Here is a 27,740-nt window from a genome sequence, read left to right on the forward strand (position 1 = left end):
GAAGGTTCTTAATAATAGTAATGTTGCTAATTCATAAATTGTCTATAGGAATATTGTCACTTCGCTATACAAAACTGAAATAAAACGTTGACGTTGACGTGTGAGAGCCATGCTTCGGCACGAATGGGCCGGCGAGACCGGAGAAATACCACGGGCTCACAGAAAACCGGCGTGAAAAAGCGCTTGCGCTGTGTTTCGCCGAGTGAGTGAGTTTACCAGAGGCCCAATCCCCTACCCTCTCCTATTTCCTTTCCTACCCTCCCCTATTCCCTTCCCTACCCTCCCCTATTACCCTATTCCCTCTTAAAAGGCCGGCAACGCACCTGCAGCTCTTCTGATGCTGCGAGTGTCCATGTGCGACGGAAGTTGCTTTCCATCAGGTGACCCGTTTGCTCGTTTGCTCCCTTATTTCATTAAAAAAAACAATAATCGTTTGGTAGAGTCCCAACAATGAAAATCATATCGCTTGGTAGAGTCTTAAAAGCTTGATATAGAGTTAGACTATAATATTTTAGTGAATGAGAGTCGAGTAATACACAAAAATTGCTTAATTGGCATTTGGAAGAGTCAAGATAAAAATATCTTTTTTACTAACCATTTTTTGTAATAATTGACTTTTAATATTTATTATAAAAAGCATAGCCCGTAAAACATATTTTATTTGTTATTACATTTTAAATCTATAATAAAACAATTTACAATAGGTATAATATACTATAATAATCTGTTTTTTTTTCTACATATTTCTGAGTAATTTCACTGTAACTACTAAAACGTTACAATATTAAAAATATAAAACATCTCATGCAAAACTCTCAATTAGGTAGAGCCAACAAGTACATAATATTTGGAGTTTTGGAGTTCGATGTTATCACTTTGAGTTACAATTTCAGAGCGCTATAAATATGGCCGCTATTTTCTGCGAACGAGCTGAGCTGACGTTTATTGTTGAATTTGCAGATTATTATGTGCAGCTCTATGTACTATTTGTAATACAGTTTATGATTTCGTAATTAGTTTTTATTATTGTAAAAAAATTCTATCCTCATGTTATCAAGTTTAGAAAATTTGATTAGGCAAGAAATCACTGAAGATTCTTCATGGTAAATCTTTACGGACTAACTCTACATTTTCGAAATTTTCTTAATAATTGTTTGTTATTCTCAGGAAACTATAGAAAACCTAATTTTTAATTAGGCAAGAAAGCACTGAAGATGTCATTAAAATAACGGTCCAACTGTACAATTTCCAAATTATCTTAATTGTTTGTTACTCTCGGGAAATTAAAGAAAGCCTATTTCACTGTAATAAATAAGTAATTAATGTACACATTCGGTACTTCATGAAATAATGCTTAATCAATTTTAAGGTCCTTGTTGAAAAATGAAAATGATTGTTATAAAATGTAGGTTAGTAGGGCGTTTTCATTGCTGAAGCTATTTGTATTTGAGCTAAGCGTTGATTTGCTCAGATAAGCTCATTGTGATAGGCTTGATCTTACCATTATGTCTTAAGCCTGTTTGCTTTAATGTTTTTACTATCCGAGGTAGAGCAAACTTCTACGCCACAATTAAATTAAATTTTAAGTATGAGGAGTTCCAGTATTAAAAAATTCAGATGTTTTATTGGTAACCTAAAATACTAATCACTAAACTTCTTTGAAAGAGAAAAAATTTTTTTAAAGGGCGACTCTACATCAGTCGGTCGAGACTCGAGTTGATCGGGACCGGACGTGAGCACTTACCATTTCTAGAGCTCGGTCGTCCGCAAACAAATTACGAATGTAAAGACCCTAAGACATGTACACGATAATTGGGCATAATAACTCTGTTTCGTCGGCCGTATCTGAGCGATGCGTTAGCGGCTCGCGTTACCGGCACTTCGTTATCTACCAGATAAATAAATAATAGATACATTCATACTCGCCGCATACGATTTCGAGCGTCGATTTAATTTTTATCTATGAAACTCGTGTCGTTCTCGCGTTACATAACCGTAACGGATTTTGTTGATTACAGTGAAAATGAGCACTCGGAATGCACCGCGTCCGTGCAACGTAGAGACGCGGGCCGGAGTGCGGCGGGCGCGGGCGCGGCGCGGGGCGCGGGGAGCGGAGGGCCACGGGCGGCGGGCCGCGATTGGGCGGCCGCGGGAGGGCGGGAGGGCGGCGGGGCCGGGCCACGCCCCGGCGCGGGCCCCGCGTGCGGCGCCGGGCCAGTGTCCGCCAGACTGCCGAGCGCGCCGGGCCTCCCGCACCCCGCGCCTCGCTCGGACCGACGCGCTCCGTACTCCACACGCCAAACCGTCGCGAGTGCATTATGACACTAGTGAGCTAGCGGGCCGCTGTGACGGTGTCCAATAATTGTTGTGTATGTGTTCACGTGCCTGTGTTGTGTTTTAGCTTGGGCTTAAAAACTTCGTGGTGGCCAGCGGAGCCTTGCTCGGCTCGGGCCGACCTTTCATGGCTCAGCCTAGGGTATGTACATCATTGCGAGTGAGTGCAGTGACGTATGATAGCGTATGAGGAGGTAGGAGTAGGTGGCCCGGTCGCCCGGCTCAGTGGGAGGGTCAGTCCCATGAAGCGAGATAACAACATTCACCTGTCAAACGGTATAGGATCAGATACATACGGATAGCAAAACCTGATGTAGAGCCAAAGTAGGATGATGTAGAGCCGAAGGATAAGGCCTACGTTCTTTGGAAAGATGATTGTAGGGCACACGGAAACCTAACTCGTCCTTACGCGCGGACACCTGATAGAATAAAAGTTAAGATGTAACAATAAATAAGATAAAAGTGGCCTCCAGCGGGGGGCCATTGTGCGCGACGCTCCTACAATAGGCCAGGGAAATCTTTAGGTAGAGCAACAAGCGGCTTTAAACGCACGGTTGGACACAAAAGGGCCTATCTCGGAAACCAACAATAAAATTCAATTGACAATGAAAAGAAAAAAAAAACAGATTTTTCGTTCGCACCACAATAACGCATAACGGCACACGAGGGGACTTCTCAGTAGGGTTACATTGTTTTTGTCCGTCGATAGAAAAGTTTAACTTGAGCAAAAACTTACTATTTTAAACTTTAGTTCCGACCGAATAGGATATAAAGAGAAAAAATATTGTCAACAACAATAACATAATGTTATTAAAATATACCATAAACTTTTATAGAAAGCGAATTGTAATAAATAATAATGATTTGAATATACTTGATTAGATGGCAGGCAGATAATACTTATGACAAAAAACAGTCTCACGATAATACTTAATGAGGCATTATTACTATATTTCATTAAATTAACGAAAATGCTGAAATACAAAATATGGAAAAAGATTTATTAACTCAGACTCTACATTTTGTAAAGTTTGGCGCGAAATGCAAATTTATACCTACCTACCTACTAAACAACGCAGCGAAATGGAAATAACGTTATAAATAATAGATATAATATCTTCATTTATAAGTTTTATAACTTTATACTCTGTATAGGTAATAGAAGAAAAAAAACTAAATGAGAATATTATCTGCGCACACGTGTGAGCTATCTCGGCACCGACGGTAACCGCGCCATTAAATTTAAAGTGTTTTTTTATTAACCGACATGTGTAGATGCGTATTATTATTACTTACATCATAAAAATACATTAATTAAGCTGTTTATATGCTAGATAGTACGCTCCGTGAAATATAGGGCCTTTTGACAAAAAGCTTTGACTTTTTTTAGACTAAAAGGCTACAAACAGCACAGTGCAATTAGATAAAAGGAAAGTAAAAGTATACATATAAAAAATAAAATAAAAGCAATATTTCAAATTTTGTTAATTGTATTCAAGTAAAATATCATTATAAAAGCAGAATAAAGTCTTATGAAAATACACTCTATCTTTTCAAAGCTAAATATTTAGGAGGTTAAACTGCATCGTTATGAAAGTTAACACTTATACTCATATCTTATGTAATCTGGAAATATCAACATATTTTATACATACATAATAATAATTCTTCTCTTCTCTAAAATTACTTTTGCTTACCGTAAAATATCCATTAAGTATTAAAAAATATGATAGAAAAAAAGGCAAATTAGGTGATAAAACATTTTATTACTTTTAAGTTTCTTTCCTCAAAACAGGTTAATATTTTTTATGTTGGAAGAACAAGCTAAAACTTCGACTGAGTTAAATATGTTAAACCAAAATAATAGTTTAACAACAAAAGTTTGTGAATCGTAAAAGTAGAGTATGGAGTAAGTTTACGACCGTTCATTTATTTTTATTGACTCTTTTATGTCAGAAATTGTAACAATATACGAAGCGACGGTTTTTAATAAAAACAATATAATTAAAACAGCGACCATAAAAAAGATCAGATAACGTTATAAAAATTAACAGAACAAAAGGGCGACCCTAAAACAAAACCATATGAAAAGGAATCCCAATAAAAATAGAAGAATAAGTTTTAAAAGTTTGTATAGATCTACCAGAATCTGATGGCAAAAAGTGAGAAAATAAATTGACTCTATCAATACCGGGGTAATAGGAATAAAACATTTTGATCCTTTTTTTTCTTATAGCGGCTGATTCTGTGTGTAAACATGCAAATATCAAAAAATTATCCAATGATCAAGGATGTTTTTTGAAAATCTGCGTCAAAAATTGCCATCAGATTCTGGTATCCATATTCAATACAATCCATATTATTAAAATCCCAATTTCGTATCCACCTTGAGATCGTGCAAAAGTTGACTGAAGTTTTAGAATCTTATCAATAACATTTTATTTATTGCTGTGAAAAAAGATACTTACTAAATTATTTTGTAGGTTATTATATCAATATCTAACTTATTTTATGTAATAGTCAAGCATTATAAATTGTAAACCGAGCAAATATTATAAGTAAGGAAGTATTATTTTTAAGGTCGGCATAATAATCAATTATTACCGTTTCGTTGGGAACATAGTCTTGGGTCATTGTAATAAATGCCAAAAGAAGCAAGGATTGTATTGATGTAAAGAGACCAACATAGAAAAACATTTATTTACAACAAAATCATTAGGCAAATAAAAGCTAAATTAATTAGGAAGTGCTTGTTCAATATAATGTAGAGTTCCCTTGACTGTTTATTTGTCGTGAAAACTGTGAAAAGTATTTTTATGAAAAAGTTAATTATTTGAATATTAATTTTATAACATTATTAAATAGTCCTTTGATAATTTTCATAGGGTTTCAAGTCAATAGTTGTATAACGTACCTACTTTACTAATAGATTATTTACATACTTTGATATAAATTACATAAACCCAAATAAAATTACAAAATATTAAAATAGACGTGATTGTGCACATTATATACTTTAATTGGAATATTTTTATATTCTAAATTTTATTTCGCTGAAGTTACATACATATTTTACTATATTACTAAATATTTAAAAGAAAAGTTGGTTTCTTTGCATTGAAAAGGACCAAGCTAGTTACTAGATTTAATTTGGTAAAATTTGTCTCATTTATAGAATATATAATGATAGACTACAGAAAAGTATATAGGCTACTTTTTATCCCGGTAAAACTGGGAAGGGTACGGACTAACGGATCCTATTTATTTCAGTTCGTGCGTCCATGCGTATGACTGTAGTCAAACAAAAAAGGAAAAATTGTACAAAGTAGTTAAAGATGCGAGTGGATGAACCAAATAACTAAAATTTTATAATATAAGGGCAATTACTCATTTTTCCCTTACCAAACCTTGTAACTTACCTAATTCATTATCTGGCTAATACAACTGGCTAAACATAAAATCCTCAGTTTTTTTATTTTAAATCATTTTCCGACTCTAAATGTAAAAATCCATTTATGTAAAAAACGGCAATATTTTTTTAACTGTTTCTTCCACTAACGTCTTCAATTCAGTAGTTAACGTAAATGTTCGAACGATGTAATGTACGGACTATTATTCCTGCCCATCAAACCATGCTGATCATAAAATTCCACCACATAATACACATAACACAATACTCTAAAAATTTCTACGCACCAGAATTACTTTCTCACGACCACGGGGTAAAAATAACTGTTGCAGTTTTTTTTAAGGATTTTTAATTCATATTTGAAAGTAAAAATAAGTCCTAAAACATCTACACATAAAATAAATTGCGTTTATTTAAAGCAAATTTTTTATATCACCGTGCACCGGCTACCGTGAATCGGCTCGGAAAATGTAGAGTTTTAATTGTATTATCTTACTTTCGTAATATATATTATGTTACCGTTAATGTCCGTAAACCAGTTAGATTGCAGATTAACAAGGTATTCTGGCGATTATCACATAGGCAGTTAAAGTGCAAAAGTTTATTATTTTCTCATTAAATTACATAAAACTTGGTTCTTTTTTGAATAAAACATGTTATTTACTTGTAGAGGATATTTTAATATAATTTTTTTGACATAAACATTAAAGGAATAAATTATTAAATCTTAAGTTAAATGTCTTCAATAATAAAATATAACAGATCGTATCAATAGGAAAAAACCATTCAAAACAACAACAGTATTAGGTTGACAAGCTCAAATTAAAGTTTTATTGACTGTTACAAATTTTACAAAGGAAGAGAATACGAACTAACTAGGTAATGTACAAATACTTTATATTAAGTTTTTCTTTATTTAAATTTCACACTTTAACGGATGGTATCAGCAAATCTGCAGATTACCTAGGTAATGTGCACGTTAACGTATTCTGCATTCTAACGGTAAGATATATAACAAAAACGTGATTGCCTGTGTTTCTCCCCTAGCAAATATAAAATTAATGTTAAAAAGTATTTTGACAATGCTTAGTATAAAGATAATAAAAATATGGAAATTATGGAATTCTCTAGTTAATATTTATTTTATTCAATTATATATAATATTCAAATGAATTATACAAGGGAATAAACATACAAATGGCATATTTTATGATTATCAGACCCATGAGAAACGTAAGGCGCGAAATATAATTTCAAAAGAATCCATCGCATTATGTAGAGATTCATCTGCTCTAAGTTTGCAATAGCCTAAGCCGTATTACAATTTACAGCCTATGTCATATTGAAATAATGTAAAGTACAAGTAATATTTTGCATTCAGCTTAGGATAAATAAATCTACTTAAATATTTTTATGACATTACATGACGATAATAATATCAGCTGATGTTTGGTCCTATATTTTTATGCAATAGAGTATATACTTACTTAAAACATAATCTCGGTTTGCAAATAAAGGTAAAAAAATATATTTATATAAAATTTGGGAATAGTTAAAATAAAAACTTGAATGCATGCAAAAATTTTTAACCGACTTCAAAAAAGGTGTGTATCAATTCGACCCGTATGCAAAAAAAAATAACCGACTTCGAAAAAGGAGTGTATCAATTCGACCCGTATGCAAAAAAATTTAACCGACTTCAAAAAAGGAGTGTATCAATTCGACCCGTATGCAAAAAAATTTAACCGACTTCAAAAAAGGAGTGTATCAATTCGACCCATATGTATGTAAGTAATATTTCCAAAACTGCTCAGTTTTCGTATAATATTATGTTACTTTATATCAGCTTCTAAAGTCTAAACAAATGTGCCCAAAAGTGTATCGCGTATTTTTTTATGTTTGAGTTCACATATCTATGAAACTTTAAGTCCGATTAAAATAAATCTTTTTTGTCGTACTAGGTATCGTTCAACTTAGGGAATGCTGCAAGTTTCATCAAAATAGGTTCAGTAGTTTTTGAAATAGGCAATTTTAATTATCAATTAAGTAAGTACGTATCATTTTGAAGTCGGTTTTATCTTTTTAAAATACTATTCATCCAAACAAACATTCTATAATGGTAATAATTTCATTTTTAATAAACCGTGAAACAAAAAAACAAAAACATTTCACTTAGGTAGGCAGGTACGTATGGTACAAGCAATAGCTAAGTTAATAACGCCAAATATGTTTTACTGATAATAATGCATAATGTGATTAATATTTTATTATTATTATTAGATTGTAACATGATATTATTATGAAGTGCAGCGAAACGTCGTTAGCATTATGTTATAAAATAAAACCAACACCTTTCCTTCCGGTTACAGGTTAATTATATCTTTTGATAATAAATTACAATTTCATAATAATAAATTACAGTTTGATAATATTTGTGTTACGGCGTCATTACATTTGATTGTTGGAAAATGTTTTGTTATTGTTTACTTTGTAGATTTCTATTTAATGGACAGATTAGATATCGTTAGATTCTGATTAGGTGCTGACTGTTAATTGCTCATGAAACATCTAAAAATATATATTTTAATATGTGCAAACTTCCCGTGAAAAGTTAATATTATATGATATATTATATGATTAGAAATATAATATCAATATTTTTAGGGTTCCGTACCTCAAAAGGAAAAAACGGAACCCTTATAGGATCACTTTGTTGTCCGTCTGTCCGTCCGTCCGTCTGTCAAGACCCTTTTTCTCAGGAACGCGTGGAGGTATGAAGCTGAAATTTATATCAATTACTCAGGTCTACTGTCCCTTGAAGCTGTGAAAAAATCAAACTTCTAAGCCAACGCAATCAAAAGATACAGCCGTTTATGCCGCAAATTTTCGACACTTGCAAGGGAATCAAAACCTACAGGGTGCTTCCCGTGAACTCAGAATCTTGAAATTTGGTACGAAGCAACGTCTTATAGCATAGATAAAGGAAAAATTACGAAAACCATAAATTTTTAGTTACATCACATAATATATTTTTTTTTTAATAATTTTAAACTTACTACCCATTTCCTCATAAACGCGTAGAGGTATTAAATTGAAATTCATACCAAATACTCAGGTCTATAATACCTTTAAGCTGTAACAAAATCAAACTTCTATGTCAACGCAATCAAAAGAAACAGCAATTTAAGCTGCATATTTTGAAACTCGCAAGTACTCGCAAGGGAATCAAAACCTAAAGGGTACTTCCAGTCGACCTAGAATCTTGAAATTTGGCATGAAGCAACGTTTTATAGCACACATAAAGGAAAAATTCCGAAAACCTTAAATTTTTAGTTACATTACAAAATATATATTTTTTAATAAATATAAACTTATTACTTTTTTCCTCATGAACGCGTAGAGCTATCAAGTTGAAATTCATATCAAATACTTAGATCTAATTGCCTTTAACCCGTGAAAAAAAAAATTCTAAGTCAACGCAAAAACGCAAAACGCAAAAGTACAACCATTGATACCGCATATTTTGAAACTCGCAACTACACGCAAGGGAATTAAAACCTAAAGACCACTTCCCGTTGACATAGAATCTCGAAATTTGGTAAGAAGCAATAGCTTACAGCACAGGTAACAGAAAAAATCCGAAAAGCTTAAAATTTTAAGTAGTTACTTTGTAAACCTTGCAGGTTTGTACGGAACCCTCGGTGCGCGAGTCCGACTCGCACTTGGCCGGTTTTATTTTAATTTAAGTAGGTACTTACTTACAGACTTGCTAATAAATAATAATAGTTAGACGACCTCTGTGGCTCAGTGGTGAGCGTGTTGGTAGCTCAAGCCGGGGGTCGTGGGTTCAAATCCCGCCGACGGAACAAAAAAGTTTTCAATGTTCCCGGGTCTGGATGTGTATTAAATATATTGTGTATGATATAATAAAAATCTTAAATATATGTATAGTATAAAAGTATTAAATATATTTCCGTTGTCTGGTACCTGTAACACAAGTCCTTTAGGTACTTAGCACGGGGCCAGACTGATGTGGTGTAAAGCGTCCATAGATATTATAATAATAATCATTATTATTATTATAGTTGTTGTTGTAGTGTAATAAGAAGTCAGGTTTTAAGCGACTCCTTGTTCAATCAATATACTAAAAATTTAATTAATAAAATATACTAAATACATAATATATTATAATAAATGCGAAAGTATGTCTGTCTCTTCCTTCATGCCCAAACCGCTGAACCGATTTTGCTGAAATTTGGTAAGTATATATATACTTTGCGTCCCGTGAAAGGTCATATGATATTTTTTATCGCGGAAAATTAATAACAGTTGGTATTTTAATGTTTTCATAGACAGTTAGATTAAGTGTAGGTACTCGTAGTTCGATACAGGGCACACACGATATTATAACCGTGATAAAACATTTTAATAAACGCCAAACACCACAAATTATGGTAACCGAAATTAATATCGGTGTTTTAGTGCGTTGTAAACCGAAATTACGGGTAGATTGTACTCGTCCGGGACTCGCGGCCGTGTGGTCGTAAACGTTATCAGTCCGCGGAGTCCCCGAAGTGTGGTCACGCCGATAACGCGATTTTTTTATCGTTCTATCATCGCAATTAGAGTGCCGTGGAGTTGCCGATAAAGACTCATTACTGGCTCAATGAAATTCGGATACGTGATAAGCCTACACGGCAATAATTATACCATATACCTGAATCATGTTGCTATTATCTATATATTATGTAGAAATTAATGTTAAAGAAAGTAATGTAGAGTCCGGTTCTGAGGTTTTTTGACAGTTATATTTTTTTTCACTGGCGTTTTCAAAGGCGTCAAAAAGTTTACCAATAAACAATGCTATTGCAAGTTGCAACTTGCAAGGATATTAAAGGTCTACCATAATCTTGTAAATTGCAAATAGTGAGAAATTAAATTGACTCTAGCAAATACCGGGGTAGTTGGAATAAAACATTTTATTCCTTTTTAGGGTTTCGTAGTCAACAAGGAACCCCTATAGTTTCGGTCTGTCCGTCTGTCTGTTCGTCTGTCTGTTCGTCTGTCTGTCTGTCTGTCTGTCCGCGGTTTTGTTCAGAGACTATAGGATCTACAAAGCTGTAATTTGGCATGAATGCACATATTAATGATGCCGACAAAATGGTACATTAAATCTTAATAAATATTTTTATGGTACCTTCCCTACACATCAAGCGCGGATAAAATTTTTTTTAAGGTCCACCCCATCGTGTGGGAAGGTTTTTTTAAAATATTATGAGTATATATATATCATTTTCCGATTTAGGGATCCGTTTGTGAAATACAAAGTTTTAAAGTGGAAAAAATCTTTAGATTCCCCTCTGAAGAGTAAAGTGTCCCTTCTACCAGCTGAACGGTTGCTTCTGGAAATGTGAAAAAATTCATGGGATTAGGAAATATGCTGAATTTTAAAGGAAAACGATCACGGCTTAGAAGACTTTATAATTTATTGAGTAATAGTCGATTAACTAAAAAAAATGTATTCGGCGAAGTATAAAGGAACTTTTCGTTAAAATTCCTTTGAAAGTGACTGAGATGATGTTGTTAGTAGTGTCAAACACGTTATAAATGTACATTCATTGACCATACAAAAATTAAAAAAACTAGCGGTACTACGGAACCCTACATTGCGCGTGGCCCGACACGCACTTGGCTGGTTTTTATTTTTCCTTATAAAGCGGCTTATTCTGTGAAAAAGAAACCGAGCATAATAATAATTATGTAGTTGCATAAATCGTAAAATATTGCTCGTTGCCTGTTTAACGTAGAAAATGATCATTAAAATTATTATTTGTCTCTATTGCAATGATAAAAATATGTTTTGGCTTTGAGTTGACGATATTGGTTGTAATAATTGTATTTTTAAATGTCCTGATTAATTATTATCTTAAGGCCCAATTTCACCAACTTCTGTTAAAGTTAATGCTCGAATTAGTATTACGTTACCTCTTTCGTTTTTCATATTATGAATGAAAGAGAATTCATGACATTTTAACAAGCTGATAACACTAACACACCTTGGTGAAATTCGACCTAACTGTTGTAAATTGACTTTGTTAGTAACTTAGTATGACATGACAATAATATTTCCACGCCCATGTGGCAAAAATCGTGATCAAACTAAATTGTAAGACCTCTTATATTATGTACTAATTTCTTAGAAATAAATAAATAAAAAAAGAAAGAAAAATACGTAGTAACGTAGATTTTTTTTTAATCAATGAAAGTTCTAAATTAGTGATGAGAACGACGTGCAAACAATCTAACAGCCTGCGACAGTGTATTTATTACATAAATACTTGAATTACGTCGTAAAAAAATCAAAGATGCTCGTAAAAGTGTTCGGTGCGAAAATAAAATTTGTTACGATCATCTGATTGTACGCCATGACGCCTAACGTCGGTGTTGCCACACGCTAAACTTCACCTAAATATCGGAAAAACCAATAAATATTATCAGCTGACTGCTTGTTAACGCATTACGTTTGTCAAAGTAATCATGAAGTTTCTTATTATTGTATATTGTCGTATAATATTTTCAATAATAAAACGTGTAACTAAGTCATTAAAAATGTCTTTGCTTTTTAAAGTATACAATTTTATAATTTAATAATACAAATGTTGATTTTTATTTTGTTTTTGAAACAGTCGTGTCTGATAGACATTTAGCTGATCGAGAAATTGTATTGAATGGCACGAAACAAACGTAACATCCTTTTTTTAAGTTTTGGCCGTAATTTTAAACATTAATAACAATTAATTATTATTAGGAACACGGCACTTCGTTGCATTTGAACATAAAACGTAATCGTTAAGCACACCTAACGTCTCTCCGAAGGTAATGGCCGCTCTATCACTTCTATTTTAAAAAGCCCATTCCCGTCTCAGATAAACAACCCGGCGGTCATCGGCTGCGACCATATAAATTAACATTTGATGTATTATATAACAGTCCGCGGAGAAATACATTTAAATAATAAAGAAGCGGCCGTCCGCCGGCCGGCGGGCCCGGACCGGTCTGCGTTACTTTTTAATGTGATAACGTGATTAATAGTTTGTATTCTTAAAGCTCGTATTTCGGATGAGCTACGCTACATTTGTGTTATGGCCTAGGTAGTCAATTACGATTATCTTCATTCAGTCAAAACGAATTTAAACTAGTTATAAGAAGCTCCGGCCGTTGCAGCGAAGATTTGACAAACAAAAGTCGCACAGGAAATCGGAGCGGAGTTTTAGCATAATTCTAAATTCAAAGCAATAAAAGCATCTCCGGGCGAAATCTCACGTGTGAATTATATGCGTTTTATACTCGGATATTCTAAAAGAATGGCGCAGGAAGATAATATGTAAATGGTGCGGTTGTGATGCTTCCTACGTTTAATACATTCGAGATCAAGTGTTGCCAGCGCGGAGTTTAGCATAATCCTGAAATAAAATCGATTCGAATCAGTCCGATGACCGACGCGCCGCGCGCCGCGGACGCACCCGCTAATTTGTTATTTAAATTGCGATGTTCCATTCCATTTTCGAATTCGGATTCTCGCCGGCCGGAGTCGGCCGCTCTAGATGCGTCGGCCGAGGGCAGGATCCACCGCCGATATACATAATATACGGTCCGTAAACAATCGTCTCGAGCCGATCTCGGCCGTGTCTCGAGGCCCGCAAGAGGCAGAGTTGCGTGCGGCGGCGACGCGAATCGCCTCAGTATTGTTTTATGCGCGCCGCGTACCTTTTCAATTTGAATATCGCTGTTCATTTTCGGATCGGCTCTGTAGTCGCGGTAATCGCGCACTTTGGATTCAGCGCTAATTCGCGCGGCCACTAATTTGCGGGTTTACCGGGCGCGCGGCGCTCGGCCACCGTTTCGGCGTTACCTATGAATACCTGATGGGCCGCGGTATTGCTATTCCGGCGCTGGCGGCGGCTTCCTGCGCGCCCGTGTAATTGGCGTAGGTACCTACTCGTCGCGAGTACCTGTGGCGTCTGGTGCCATTCGCAAGTCGCAGGACCAAAGCGCGTGCCGCTATCGTCGATCGACAAATCCTCGATGCTCGAAACATTATAATCCCGTAATACGCCGTCGGAGTCCACTAAAGAATATTAATCGTGACGGCGTGATTCAGCGGAAGTGTCCGGACTCTGGAGGCAAGGCACCGCGCAGGGGGGCGCGGGAGGGCGCAGGGTCGCGACTCGCGCCGGATCGTAGACCGTGGACTGCGTACTCGACATTTCTTTACAAACGTCACGTTTTCGGTAACGAGGTTTGAAATTCGAATCTGAACGCCGTTTAACTCTATTTGCTACGGGGTTACAGGTGTACAGCTAGAGCTGAAACACAGAAATCGTCGAGTCTCGTCATTGAGATATTTACCTCCCGGCTCATTTATTTTCTCAAGTGCGACATATTTTTTGTTTGCAATAGCAGCTCCAGTACGTAGTACTTATATCTCAATGAGTCTCGTTAATTTTTTGTCTGCTTTCAAATATGCAATAGACATAAAATATTGACACATTGTACATTATAGGGAAGACGTGTGTCAGACGTAACAACAGTAACCCCTATCGAATAATATAGAGTAAACATCATTAGTTTCTAATTACTATGAACTTACATAATACCTTTAGTATTCTTACCACTATGTACAACTTCTGTGGGCTGTTATAATAAGGTTCTTTTAAATTTTAATACCTGCTTTTGTTGATGTGTAATATTATAAGCTTTTGGTGTGCACCGGGGCCGGGGCGATGACCAAATTATTGGCAAGAACGAGTCCCCGCCCGCCTGCGCCCGCGCCGACCCCAACACGATAAACCCCAACATCTGCATAATGTTCACAAGAATTACCAGATACGTCTCAAACCGTTTGACAAAAAACACTCGCTCTAATTGGAACCATCTTCCTGGACAATGGCGCACGTGAGATGTGACCGGCGGATTTTTGGGGTATCTGACCAAATTGACCTAATCGGGGCTGCGTTAAGAAAGGCGCGGGTCAAGGAGTCGGACACGAATAGTCAATCACGGGCGGCGCGGCCGATCCCGCGGCCTGCGCACAATAGCGGTAACGAGCGGCGGCGTGGGCGAGATTTATGACGAGATCCTCGCGCGCGCGCTGGCAACACAAAAATATATCACGCGCATCCGAACGCGACTAATCTAGCAGATAAGTCTATCGGGGTGTCGAGGAAAGTATAATTTTATGTTAAACAAAAGCGAGGCGTCGCCGGCGTCGAGAGGAAATCGTTATCTTAACGGCCGCATATTTACGTAGAGGCTGACCGCGCCCGAGACGCTGAGATAGCGGCTATCGCGGGTCGGGGCAGCTGTCGACCCGCCCGTGATGATGAACCCGCTATCTCTCGGGGTTAACGTCTCTAAAAATCAATTTAAAGCTAATTTCCGTGACCTCGGGTCTCCTGCTATCTGCTGATCGGCGTGACGCTGTTTGTTGAAGTTAGCGCTATCGAAATTCGCGGCTAAAACTTTCGACCGCGGCCTAAAAACGCGCGGCTCGCGCCGCCGTCTATTTATAAAAAGAAAAACACTTCAGCCGGCGGAATGGATATCGAAACGTTGGAAGCGCGTCGCGGCACTCGCGGCCGGCCCCGGCGAGCCCCCCGGATTCGGATTTAGAACGCGAGGAGTGCAGTAATTAATGGTGTGGGACGCGACAGTCCATCGACACGTGTCGCCGTGGTGCGGCTGCCCCATGCGGATGGGCAAATGGGATAATGGACGTCTGGGCCCGCATCCGCCGCGGGACTCGGATCCGACTCTCGCAACGCTCTGGATACAATTTTTCAATTAGACCGACCAGACAGAAGATCCCTAATAGGTGTCGTTAAGAAGTCGTGCGCCTGATTTTCGATGTGTCCCCGTAACGAGGTCGTTTTATTAGTATTTATGGCCGAGAAACAAACGCGCTGTCGCTGCCAGCGTCATGAATGAAGCGGAATTTATGAGCGCGGCGCCGCCCGCGCCGGCTGCCAGCGTCGACGGCACCCGCGCGACGAACATACGAGACGTTTCTCTAAGTTTTACGATCGCACTACTCCCGGATCGAGTGGCGCTGTATAACCCGATACGCGCCGAAGGTCCGCCGTCACCATTACCGCCATCGATCTAAATTCTAAACAATTCACACGACCGCGATGATTCCTCGCTCGTATTTTCGTGCCCGGTCTGGGGCAGCTCCCCCGTCCCCGCAGAGAACGTACCGGTTCGCGTCATTATAAGTACTTATTGTAAACTATTGAAATACATTATTCACTGTTACGAATCGCTTCTGGTCGCCCCAGACGCTCGAGCGCTCCGCCAGATGACACAGAGAGGAACGGCAACACTCGGGGCCGGCGCGCTAGAGCGGGACGGCGGCGCTGAGGGTGGCGTACATCATGTCCCACCCCGTGCCGGGCGAGTGACGGCTCCGTCTTCCCCGGCCGCGCCGGCCGTCTGCGCCTGACGCCCGGCTAGCTCTTTGGACGACGTCATGAGCTTTTATTTGGACCCGAAGGTTAACCGCAACATACGACCAGTCGTATTTAATCATCACCGCAAAATATTGTTTACTTCCAAGAAACCTCCGCTAATCTCGAGCCCGCAAAAAAAAAAAAACATTCCGAGGGCTCCTAATTTAAATAACTGAAGCTATTAATCCCCGGCTTTAATTATCGCAGCGGGCTCCGGCCGGGATGACGTATGCCCGGATCGGCGACACGGCTAATCGACCGTCAAATTTTAATCGTGTTGTGTGTATCGTAAAGAAACAAATCCGAGTGCCATACGGATCGCAAAAACCGATCCAAGCCGACTTACAGCTCGGCGAAGATTCCCAGCGGGAAAAAACCGCAGGAATGTCATTAAAAAAAATTAAAACGCACCGTTTTTATTTTTTCGTTTCGAGATAACTTCGGGCCGATCGGCGAGCCGATCGGCCCGAAGTTATCTCGGGGTAAAAAAGGCGGGCCGGAGCGATTCCATTTTTAAAACGTATTATTTAATTTTAAAACCGGCTCTCGAACGTCAAAAGGTAGTCATTACATTTCCAAAATATTTAATGACCGTCCTCATACCTATTTATGGGACAGGACAACTAAACGCCTCCTCCGGTCTATTCGAAGGACCGACGCGACGGGCCGACGGACTCGCGAGTCGCGAGTCACGTCATCTCGAACGTACGGACGGGCGGCTGCATTCGAGCAATTTTAATTACTCCTTTTTTAAATAAATATTCGCAGCGCTGTTGTTAAATCTGAGTCGTTGTTTATTAGAATTTTAATAACCCTTATTCGTCGCTGGCATGTGCGCTGGCATTGACCTGAAAATTTATGGGAAATTATTTTTATCACAACACGGCAAGACACACGGGCGATGTCTAACGCTCAAAATGGCCGCGAATGTCGAATACCTACAAATTAATGACGTGACAAACACGGACCACCGCCTAATTGAAAATAATTTAATTTACAGTTTTTAATTACTTAAACCCACGGAATCGGAATATTGTAGATAACGCGCAATCGTGGTATTGAAACATTAAAGTCTGATTTAAAGATGTAAAATAGAATTTTAGCTCGGTAAATAGTTCGAAAAAATGTTAGGAAAGCACTGGGCAAATAATTTAATTTTTGAATTGGTAGGTATTGACAATAATATAAAATATGTACTACATTGTAATCTCTGCATTTTGCAAGCACAGCTCTGAATGAAAAAGAAATGTTTGAATGAAAATTTACTTTTTATTTAAAACAAAAGCGACTTAACCCTTCAATATTGATGTAGGTATGTAATGACTAATGACCGTAATAATGACAAGTCCCGGATATAGTGTAATTGTAACATCGCCATCGGCTGTAAACACTCACTTGTGTAACGGTCTCTAAAATATGTTTTCACTGCAAATTAAATAATGTTTTCTAAATAAATCATATAATATGTATCATAACTATAATTATTGTCATGTGTCGAACGTTAATTAATTTTGTTTTTGTGTACTGTTAACATACAGTAACAAATATGAGAAATCTATCATGATTTATAGCATATATATAATATGGATTTGTTTAATTATAATAACTGAAATTAAAATAAAAGGCACAAAAAGGACCAATTTCAGCAACGCGCAACTAAAATCAATGTTGATTTTAATTATCATCAATACCTATTCAATCTGACAAGATTTACCGCATACTTTTTTTAAAGGTGTTTAGCGCCATTCTGGTGATGATTACTAGGAAATGTCCAGGAAACGTGGAACCAGGTTGCACGGGACACTGAGGTCCGGTGACCTGGCACAAATACCACAATAAACGGCGATAAGGACGCATTAAACAATTGTTACGTTTATATCGACCATAACTCGCTAATGCCGTACTAAACGGTGCGACCGGCTACAGGTTACCATTATTTGTAACTTATTATGTTTATAAAAGATTTATGCTCTCGAGTATTGCTGTGAGTGGACTGTAAAGTTTCCTTGAGTGTTTGTAATGTGGGTAACCGTTGGAATCGGAAATTATAGGCTTTTTGTATAATGAAAATATTGCAACATAGCTAAAATTTTGACACAATAATAATCAATATTGTATTTTAAAATTGGATACAATTCGGAACCTGTATATGGCAAATGTAGAGAACCCTAAATTGTATTCTACAAAAGAAACATTTTGCAGCTAGCAAAATCTTAGCAATGTAGAGATACAAAAAATTGCATTCTTTAAAAAACTAAAGGCGAATGCCCAAAAATGTAAGTATGGACCAAAAACCCGGAATCGATTGAAACCATTTATATGTGGCATAGTAGACTACTTATACTGTATCCCAAATACAATGTTCTTTTTGGATTTAACAATCACCGAGTACTTTAAAAACGATCGTAACTAATTGACTTTTCTTATTAGGAGTCTATATAATATTCAGGACGACGCGATGCTACAAACGAAAGTGTGGCGATTACTATGTAGTAAAAACATTTTTAATACAGATGTACAGTGTGGTAATTACGTATTTATGAATTTAATGTTTAAATATTTATCACTTTTATATCTGACAGTATGAATGTTAGTTTGGTATAGAAAATAATCTGTATACAGTATGTACTGTTTTTTTAGGATTATTAAGTACACGATATCGGTTATATGATCGTTTTTTTTATAAAATAAGGGGGCAAACGAGCAAACGGATCACCTGATGGAAAGCAACTATACTGTCGCCCATGGACACTCGCAACATTAGAAGAGCTGCAAGTACGTTGCTGGCCTTCGAAAGTTTGCAGGTCGTATTGAAAATATAGTGACAGTTTATTTCAAAGTTTTACAGTGCGCAGCAGAAAGTTACGCAAAAAACGCACAGTGAAAGACTGCCACTCATCAAAGTGATGAGGATGGTATATTTTTTGCGTGGAGCGATGGCGAAAAGTTGCAGGTGGTATGATTGCGAACAATTTCTTAGAGCACTCCCCGTGATACAACCGATAGAGGATGTAGAATGCAGCCAAGGGTGGTTAAGTTTATTCTTAAAATATATTATATTTGACATACTTTTTTAGGGTTCCATACCCAAAAGGTAAAAACGGGACACTATTACTGAGACTTCGATATCTGTCCGTCTGTCTGTCTCCAGGCTCTTACTCAAGAACCGCTATAGCTAGACTTCTGAAATCTTCACAGATTGTGTATATCTGATGCCGCTATAACATCAGATACTAAAAACTAAATAAAGGGACACATGATTTTTTTATGAAATCCTCAATTATGTGTGTACTTTAATATTTAGTCGCAAAAATTAAAATAAAATAAATAATTACGGGGAGCTCCCATACAAAAAACAATTTTTCCCCTACTTTCGCTCTATAACGGTACGGAACCCTTCGTGCGTGAGTCCGACTCGCACTTGGCCAATTTTTTTTTCTATTTAATTGTACATTATAATTGTCTATCAACATCGCTTTCACGAAAAAGATCACAAAAACAAAGGAAATAACTAGTTAATTCGAAGTAGATACCACACTGTGTATCTCAGATTTATTTTTCAAATTATCGGTTTCGGTTATGGTTTAGAAAAAAAAAACATATTTTCAATCTACTATTTAAGCTCTACTTTGCTATACATAAATTATTTTAATCGACTATGGGTTTTTTGGGCATAGTTCTTTGCAACTTGTCTATCAGTAGCAACTAGCCATAAAGAGAACCCTAAAGTTATTTTTACTATGGTCATAATGACCTAACATCTATTATACGATTTTAATGAATTTCGTAATTTGTACCTATACATATAGAGTTACTATTTTAAGTATAATAACCCGCCAAGAATCACTATGTCCTGAGAAGAGTTATACTTACTCTACCTCTACATCCTAGAGACTACTTTTCTTAAGTGCACTAGAGGTAGACCGTAGGGTTATGTTTTTTGAGTGTATGTTATATGTTTCTTTTGCACGTTTTAGAGCCTAAACGGCTGTTCTGACCTTAGTCTGAGAGGTATCATTAGAATCGTCACAATCATGAGAGAAACACTGGGGTACAAATCATCCGTTTTTATATTATTTAAAAAAAAAGTCAGGTTATACTAATGAGTATAAAACTATGATCAAGTGTGCGCTATTAAAGTATAACAGGTGTGGTGTATCGATCGCCCGGAACGGCCAGTCATGGTGTTTGATGGGGACCTCCCCCCCTGCACCCCCCACCCACCCCACCGCCGGGGGGGTCATACATTAGCGGTGATACAGCACAACCATTGTGTGTTTAATTTTAATAACCCATCTGCTGGCTCTCAGGATGATGATGATGGTTTTTCGCCGGGTTTCTTATGATCTGGTTTGAAGTTAATTGTAGAATACGTTATGTCTCTTGTTTTTCATTATAATTTAATAATAGAAGGCATGAATACAAAACATGAAATAGCAAGTGAGCCCAAAGCCAAGCCAAGCCAAGCCGTTATATTATGTTACACAGCTGTGCCTTCAAAAGCATCATAAAACCACAGAATATATATTAGTAGTACCAAATAAAACCAAAATAAAACATAATAATATTTTTAGGTAGACTATACTAATCCATAATACGAGTATGTATAAGGAAATAAATAAGCATTATTCATTATTACGCCCCAAATTAGTTAGCTTCCAAATATGAGCAGCTTTCAAAAATAATGTGACACAATTAGGGGGGAAAGGAGGGAGAAAACCTTCAAAGCCTTACGTAATACTTGAACGCTTCCTTACTCCACAGAATCACAATGTCTTGACCAGCCTCTTTAACAAGGTTTTATATTAACTGTGAAGAAGCTTGTAAATGTAATGGATGGAACGTCTTATATCGTTAGGGAAGCCAAAATCTTCAACTTTTAAGATTTATACTGAGCCGCGGCCAAGAAAGAGGCTATCTGTCAGTTCTGTCACACAGGGGCCTCTCGCTCGCACATTTATTAAATGTATGTTCATTGGCGAGGTCCGTGCATACGATTATTGTGGTTGTCAAGGTATTTTGTGAGGTAAATCATCCAATAGAAATTCACGGACGATTGTAATAAAGTTTTGAGTTTGGAATCTTTCAAAAAGATTTCTTTTTGCATCATTTAAGGTTTAAATGATATAAATTAACTAATTTGTATCATAAAATGTGTAATAAACTTTAACTATCACTGCTTAATATTATCCTTTCAACAAAGTGATAATGTCATTAAAATTATTAAGTAATCAAAATAATTGCTCGCACTTAAAACTGACATTTTGTTCTGGAATACGACTCGAAACTTACAGTACCTACCTAATCTTGTAACATTATATTAATTAAATCACCATACATAATATTAATATGTAATAAACTTGAAATAGATGTACATTATCAAAATATATTCGTCATAAAGACGGAGAGACGCACAGATATGGAGCAATAATAATTAGTAAATAATTTATATTTCATGTTAATACGTTGATATATCGACAAACAGAATCGATTAAATCATCGCGACGCGATTATGATGATAGTTTATTAAGAGTCGGATCTTAAAATATTGGCCTACGACTTAGACATGTCTGTTAATTGTTGCTGGTGTAAGTTTTATAGGGGAACGGGACAAATAAAGATAATGCACCGAAAAATGAACATTTACATACTCCTTTTTAACCAACTTAAAAAAAGGAGGTTATCAATTCGACGCGTATGTATGTAATATTTCCAGAACTGCCCAATTTTCATGTATGTCAGTCTGAACAAATGTGCCAAATTTCAAAAGTGTATGTATACAGTATGTATGAATGTATGTAATGTATGTTTTTATGTTTGTGTTCGTATATCTCTGGAACTACCATTCCGATTTCAGTAATTCTTTTTTTGTTGTACTATTGTTCAACTTAGGGAATAATGCAAGTTTCATCAAAATCGGCTCAGTTTTGGAGATAGGGAGTTTTAAATCTCAATTTTGAAGTGGGTTTTATCTTCTTAAAATACAGTTATCTAACATTTCTCTCTAATGTTATAAATTTTAAATTATAATAATTCGTACCAAATTTACTGGTGGATATTATAGGTCTAATCTATAATATAAATCCGACTGTGAACAAAAATTATAAAGACTAAAATTACTTATAAGTACTTACTAAAATATTCTCAGTCATTCCTTTTCCTAGCGTTCAAAGCACCTTCTACCTCCATATAATCGGCTTAGCGGTTAGTGAATAGATAACAGACAGACAGACAGAGGCTTTTGCATTTAAATATGTATATTGTTATGTATTTTGTTTCTGGACTATTGTTTCTGTTTATATTAATTTGGACTAAACTAGAGTAAACTGTGCAAGTCTGGTATAATTTTAATGAACTGTTTTAAATAATCTAGAATTATTTAAATATTATGTATAAGAAAATAAAATAACATTATTTTTGTAAAGTTGTTATTTGCTCAGCATTAGCGACAAGCAATTATACGATAGTTAATATAATTATTATACAATGCAATTATTATATTCAATGCATAATACAGCGCGTAGCGGTCGGACAGAACGGGGTAATTTGAAAAGTAAATTCATTTTAATAGAACGTTGTATCATGAAGGTGGGTAATTAAGTTACAAGATGCGTCCAGCTGGTTATAATTATTCAACTATTAATGTTTGTTTAAAATAATTTGAATATTTACGCATTATGATTTCGTTTACGATAGAGACGGGAGGTTTTTTTTGTATTGTAAAAGTACGAAAAAAAAGTAAGCACATACTTACACAAACTTTTTTTGCTAAACCAAAAACCATCAAAGATAAGTTTTATCGTTACGATTATGACTTTCTTTGTAATTCCTGGTATTTGGGAGGAATCCAGGGATTTTTGGGGGAAAACGAAATAAAATGATTTAAATATTATAATTTTTTGTTCCATAAGTCGTAAACGTGTAACCTTATACTTAGTTTATAAAAAGTTGTAACAATAGAGGCACGCAAAAACTTTATTACTCTATGTTAGCTCTTACAACAATAACTTGTTCAAGTATCAATTCTATCAAATTGCCTATATTATTATGATATTATAACTCGTATCGAATAAATAGTAAAATATTAGAAATTAAAGAGTTAAAAAAGTATAAAATTATACAATAAATATTATTATTTATCTATATATATTATGAAACTCAAAGGTGACTGACTGACATGGTGGTCTATCAACGCACAGCCCAATCCACTGGAACGATCGGGCTGAAATTTGGCATGCAGGTAGATGTTATGACGTAGGCATCCGCTAAGAAAGGATTTTGATCAATTTTACCTCCAAGGGGTTAAAGTAGGGGATGAAAGTTTATATATAATAATACCTACTTAACGCGAAGCCGCGGGCAAAAGCTCGTTAAAAATAAAACATATTCTTTCACCTTCACGGAACATTAAATAAAATGAATGTGGTGAATAGTTACTGTTTAACTATAATAGTTTTATTGCACGAGTAATATAAATTACTCATCATCATCATTCTTGGGGTTTGCCATCTCATCTGGATTTAGCCTAAGTTGTCTTTCATGGCACTTATTCTTCAGGATGGGCTAAAATCATAAAATGGTCGATTTGGAGAATCATATTATGAATCATAATATGATTCATGTTTTTTTTAATCGCAAAATGGTCACTCTGCCTGCAATTCATGTCTGGTAATTCTTACTAATTTGACATTCGTCCGTTTGACAGTTTTGATAATATCATTTGCTGAATTGATTGAGAGGAATTGCTAAATATGACCATTTTAGCCCCGCGGATAGCAATTTTAAGTTACTTATTAATACATTTAATGTATTATTTAAGTAACTTAAAATATGATTAGTTGTAAGTAAGTATGTGTAATAAAATTAAAAATAAGCTCTTAAATAATAATTAGTTACGTCATCTAGACCATAATATAATTATAATATAAATAGTACTAGGTTCATATTATACCATTATGATTTATGAAAAATACAAAACGTTTGTCCCATTAGACAAAAATCCTCTTAATTATAAAATAAAAACTAGACAAAGCCACTCACCTGTCGAACATCTCGAGCCCTCTAACGCAGGTCATAATTGCTGGACACAATTTGATAAAGATCTGCGATGACGTCATCATATTCCGAAGCTTCACTTCACAGGCTTTTAATTGTGCATTAAATACTTAAGATGGTCTGATGCAGCCTTTTTGTGCCCATAGATGTATAATGGAGATCCATTCGTCGCGTGATACTTTATTTTTAGCTAATGTCTTTTAATGGGAGGCGGAGTTAATGACTTTTAAAATTTTGCTGCGAGTAAATGTAAAAAATATAAAGGTGACTGAACTTGTTGAAAAAATGTTGTATTAGGCTGAATGGTGTTGTAGAAATGCGATTACTGTGTCATATTTAATCGGTCATGTTTTCGGACAAACCAACTGATAAGATTTCAATATTTATCGACTGTCAAGCAAATAAGTGTCAATTTTGATTTGCCGAGACGAGATACCCAAAGTTCGTGGGTTTCTGAGCACAAAAGTCTCGTTTATCTACGGTATGATACATCGACGGCTCGGCTGCTTATTTATGGTTTTTATAAGTCGATTATGCGTTGACCTTACGTTTTCACGCTAGATAAAGCAGCGGTAGTACAATTTAGTTTTATAAAGTAAACTCGGCGTTTCTGCACGATACATTCGGCCGTGTTTAATTATGTATGAGTTAACTGCTTTTTGTTACGTAAAAAGTCGACTTAAAAAATAGCCCCGAAGATTGGTTAGATCGTGGGCGCGATAACGAAATTATTTTATAGAATTACTCGCCGGAGCTCCGCCGCGAACGTAGCTTTCGACGCTAGTCGCCGTTTACATTTACGTCGTAATTTCCTTAAACTACAATTTACGGTTAATTTACATTCAACTTCGAGGAAAACTAGCTGGTTGCTAACTTTATGTCAATTACACATACAGATTACTTATTCGAGTTATTCGTCGTCTATGAGGTGTACTAACATGAGCTCTTTAAATGGTAGAGCACATTAGATGGCTGATTAGGTTGTCTTTTGCTCCCTAAACGAGCTACCATGTAGGTGGGTCACATTGCCAACATATTACAGGTTAGAGTGTTGTTATCTCTATCTCTAATAGAGCGAATAAACATTATAATTGATTTATGAGCCGAGTAGAAAAATAAGTATGAGTGTGTGCGTGAGTAAATATTTTAATCACACTTTCCAAGAGAAGCTAGAGGCAGCTAGAGGCACGTTGGGTGAGCGAAGCGAGCGAGCATTTTGAAAGCCAACGAACTTTTTTTACTTCCCTCAAATTTTGCAATATTTTGATGTATTTTTTTTTGTATTTTCCAGTACGACGAGAGCCTCCACGGCGGGGGCTACATGGAGGGCGGCGCGATGTACCACGAGCACCGGCTGTCGCACCCGCACCTGCCGCCCGTGCACTACCCCCCTCCGGCCGCGCCCGCGCACGCGCTGCCCGGCGAGCCGCTCGTCCACAAGCGCGACAAGGACGCGATCTATGGGTGAGTCCGGGGGTAAAGTGTGACATTTTATGCTCTGCACGCATGCGTAGACCTGTTGATGTATGGACGAGTGGCACAGGAGCAGCATGCGAAGACGTTGCGAGTACCAGGCATACGATAAGATCTGCAGTACCAGACCTTATCGTATGCCTGGTACTAACCCTGGTACTTGGTACTCGTAGTAACCTTAGTAGCATAAACCATCTTTAACTACATAGTAATGTAGGTGGTTTATGCTCTGGTTAAAGTATGCATAGATGTCGCTAGTACCAGTAATATGATGGCAATTTTTGCCAGTGGGCAGTGACGTAAGTCGAATTGTACCCGGCGCTGGTAATTTACTCAGCGGACCTCAGTAATGATCGTGATTTGTAGATGCAGTAGAGATAACTATACTACTGTAGGAGGTAGAGTTAGTAATAATAGAGATAGCGAAGAAAGGAACCTGATACCATCCTCTTGCATGTAGAATTTCAGTATTTCAAAAGGCTCGGTGTATCGTTGTTCTTATGTAGTCCGCAATCTCCATAGAAAAACGGAAAATTGTGAAAGACTATTAACAGTATTTTGACCGTACAAAAGGCTGTAGCTTATTTGAGCTGTGTGTTTAATTTTTCATGCGTTGGTTTTACTTTAGTAGAGTAGGTACGTATCATAAATATTCTCGTACAATGAAAGTCTGCAGGTTCAAGGTAGTACTTTGCGAATCCTCAGACGCGTATAAAAACGCACGTTTATTTTTTCTATTGACAAATGACTATAAGCAATAAAAATGAACGTTTAATATGCAAATGTATTTTAATATTCCGTATTTTCATGGACGATAATTTTTCATAATAACGTCAAATAGTGAGCTATCAGAAATAATAAAGTCACAACAAATATTATCTGCGATGGTTATAAAACGACACAACACGCTAATCTATTACGCTATCTCGTACATTCGGAAACGTTCACATCTAATAAAATCTAGATAAAACGATTCGCAGAATTAGCCGCTAAATTACCAGAGATTAAAACCTGCTACCTCCCTGATGTTATCATATTATGTCAAATATAGCAATCTTATATCTTTAAACGAGCAATTCTTGAATATATATAATTGGAATCTCGGAATCGGCTCCAACGATTTTCATGAAATTTAGTATACAGGGGGTTTCGGGGGCGATAAATAGCTACTAATAATAGCTACTAATCATTTTTAGAAAATGTCATTTTATTCGTGTTTTATCGAATACCGAGCCAAGCTCGGTCAAACAGCTAATATACATAAAACATACTCGACAACAGCAAACGTAAGACAATAACTTCTTATTAAGTCGAGTGAGATACTTTACAGAAGCGATTAATCACTTCTATAACTGAGCAAGACAGCCGAGGAATCCGACAACGCTTGAGATTTCGAAGAAATAATTAGCTCAACGCTTTCTTGTGCGGCTCAGTTTTTACGGCGTTTATATTTTTCTATTCATAGCCGGCTGATTGATAGAAAATTCCACCGAGTGTTGCGCCCGCGCTGCGCGGGACGCGGGTGCGACCGGCCGGAACTCACTGCAATTACTCACATCAACTCACTAGAGTGAGTCCACTCAGTGAGTAGACTATGACCTACAAACTCACGCTCAGATTGGTATTATGACAATGCTAATGATGTGTTAGAAACATCATACAGTGGGCCAATCAAAAAAATAGGCATAACGAATGCAGGCTCACAAAGCGAAATTGTATAGTAACCAGTAGTAATTAAAATGAAAAAAAATCGGTCAAGTGCGAGTCGGACTCGCGCATGAAGGGTTCCGTACCGGTATAGAGCGAAAGTAGACAACAAATTGTGTTTTTTGTATGGGAACCCACCCTTAAATATTTACTTTAAGTATTTTAATTTTATTATTAATTACTAAAGTACAAAATATATAACTATAAGGATTTTGTGAAAATTTCAAGTGCCTAGCTGTTACCATTATTGATTA

At 36.5% G+C, this 27,740-nt stretch overlaps 1 protein-coding gene across 6 annotated transcripts in view; it reads left to right on the plus strand.

The window, feature by feature from the left end:
* Nucleotides 1-2,229: 2,229 nt before the first annotated feature.
* Nucleotides 2,230-27,740, plus strand: part of LOC121725855 (homeobox protein homothorax) — a 252,442-nt gene continuing 226,931 nt past the window's right edge. For all 6 annotated transcript variants that reach the window (XM_042112983.1, XM_042112982.1, XM_042112987.1 and 3 more), the window contains exons 1-2: nt 2,230-2,476; nt 25,598-25,770. In XM_042112983.1, coding sequence (XP_041968917.1) covers nt 2,462-2,476; nt 25,598-25,770 — 188 coding nt within the window. In that variant the 5' untranslated portion in view covers nt 2,230-2,461. The remainder of the gene's footprint in view (nt 2,477-25,597; nt 25,771-27,740) is intronic.

The sequence above is a fragment of the Aricia agestis genome, chromosome 4 (genome assembly GCF_905147365.1).
Source record: "Aricia agestis chromosome 4, ilAriAges1.1, whole genome shotgun sequence".
Lineage (NCBI taxonomy): Eukaryota > Metazoa > Arthropoda > Insecta > Lepidoptera > Lycaenidae > Aricia > Aricia agestis.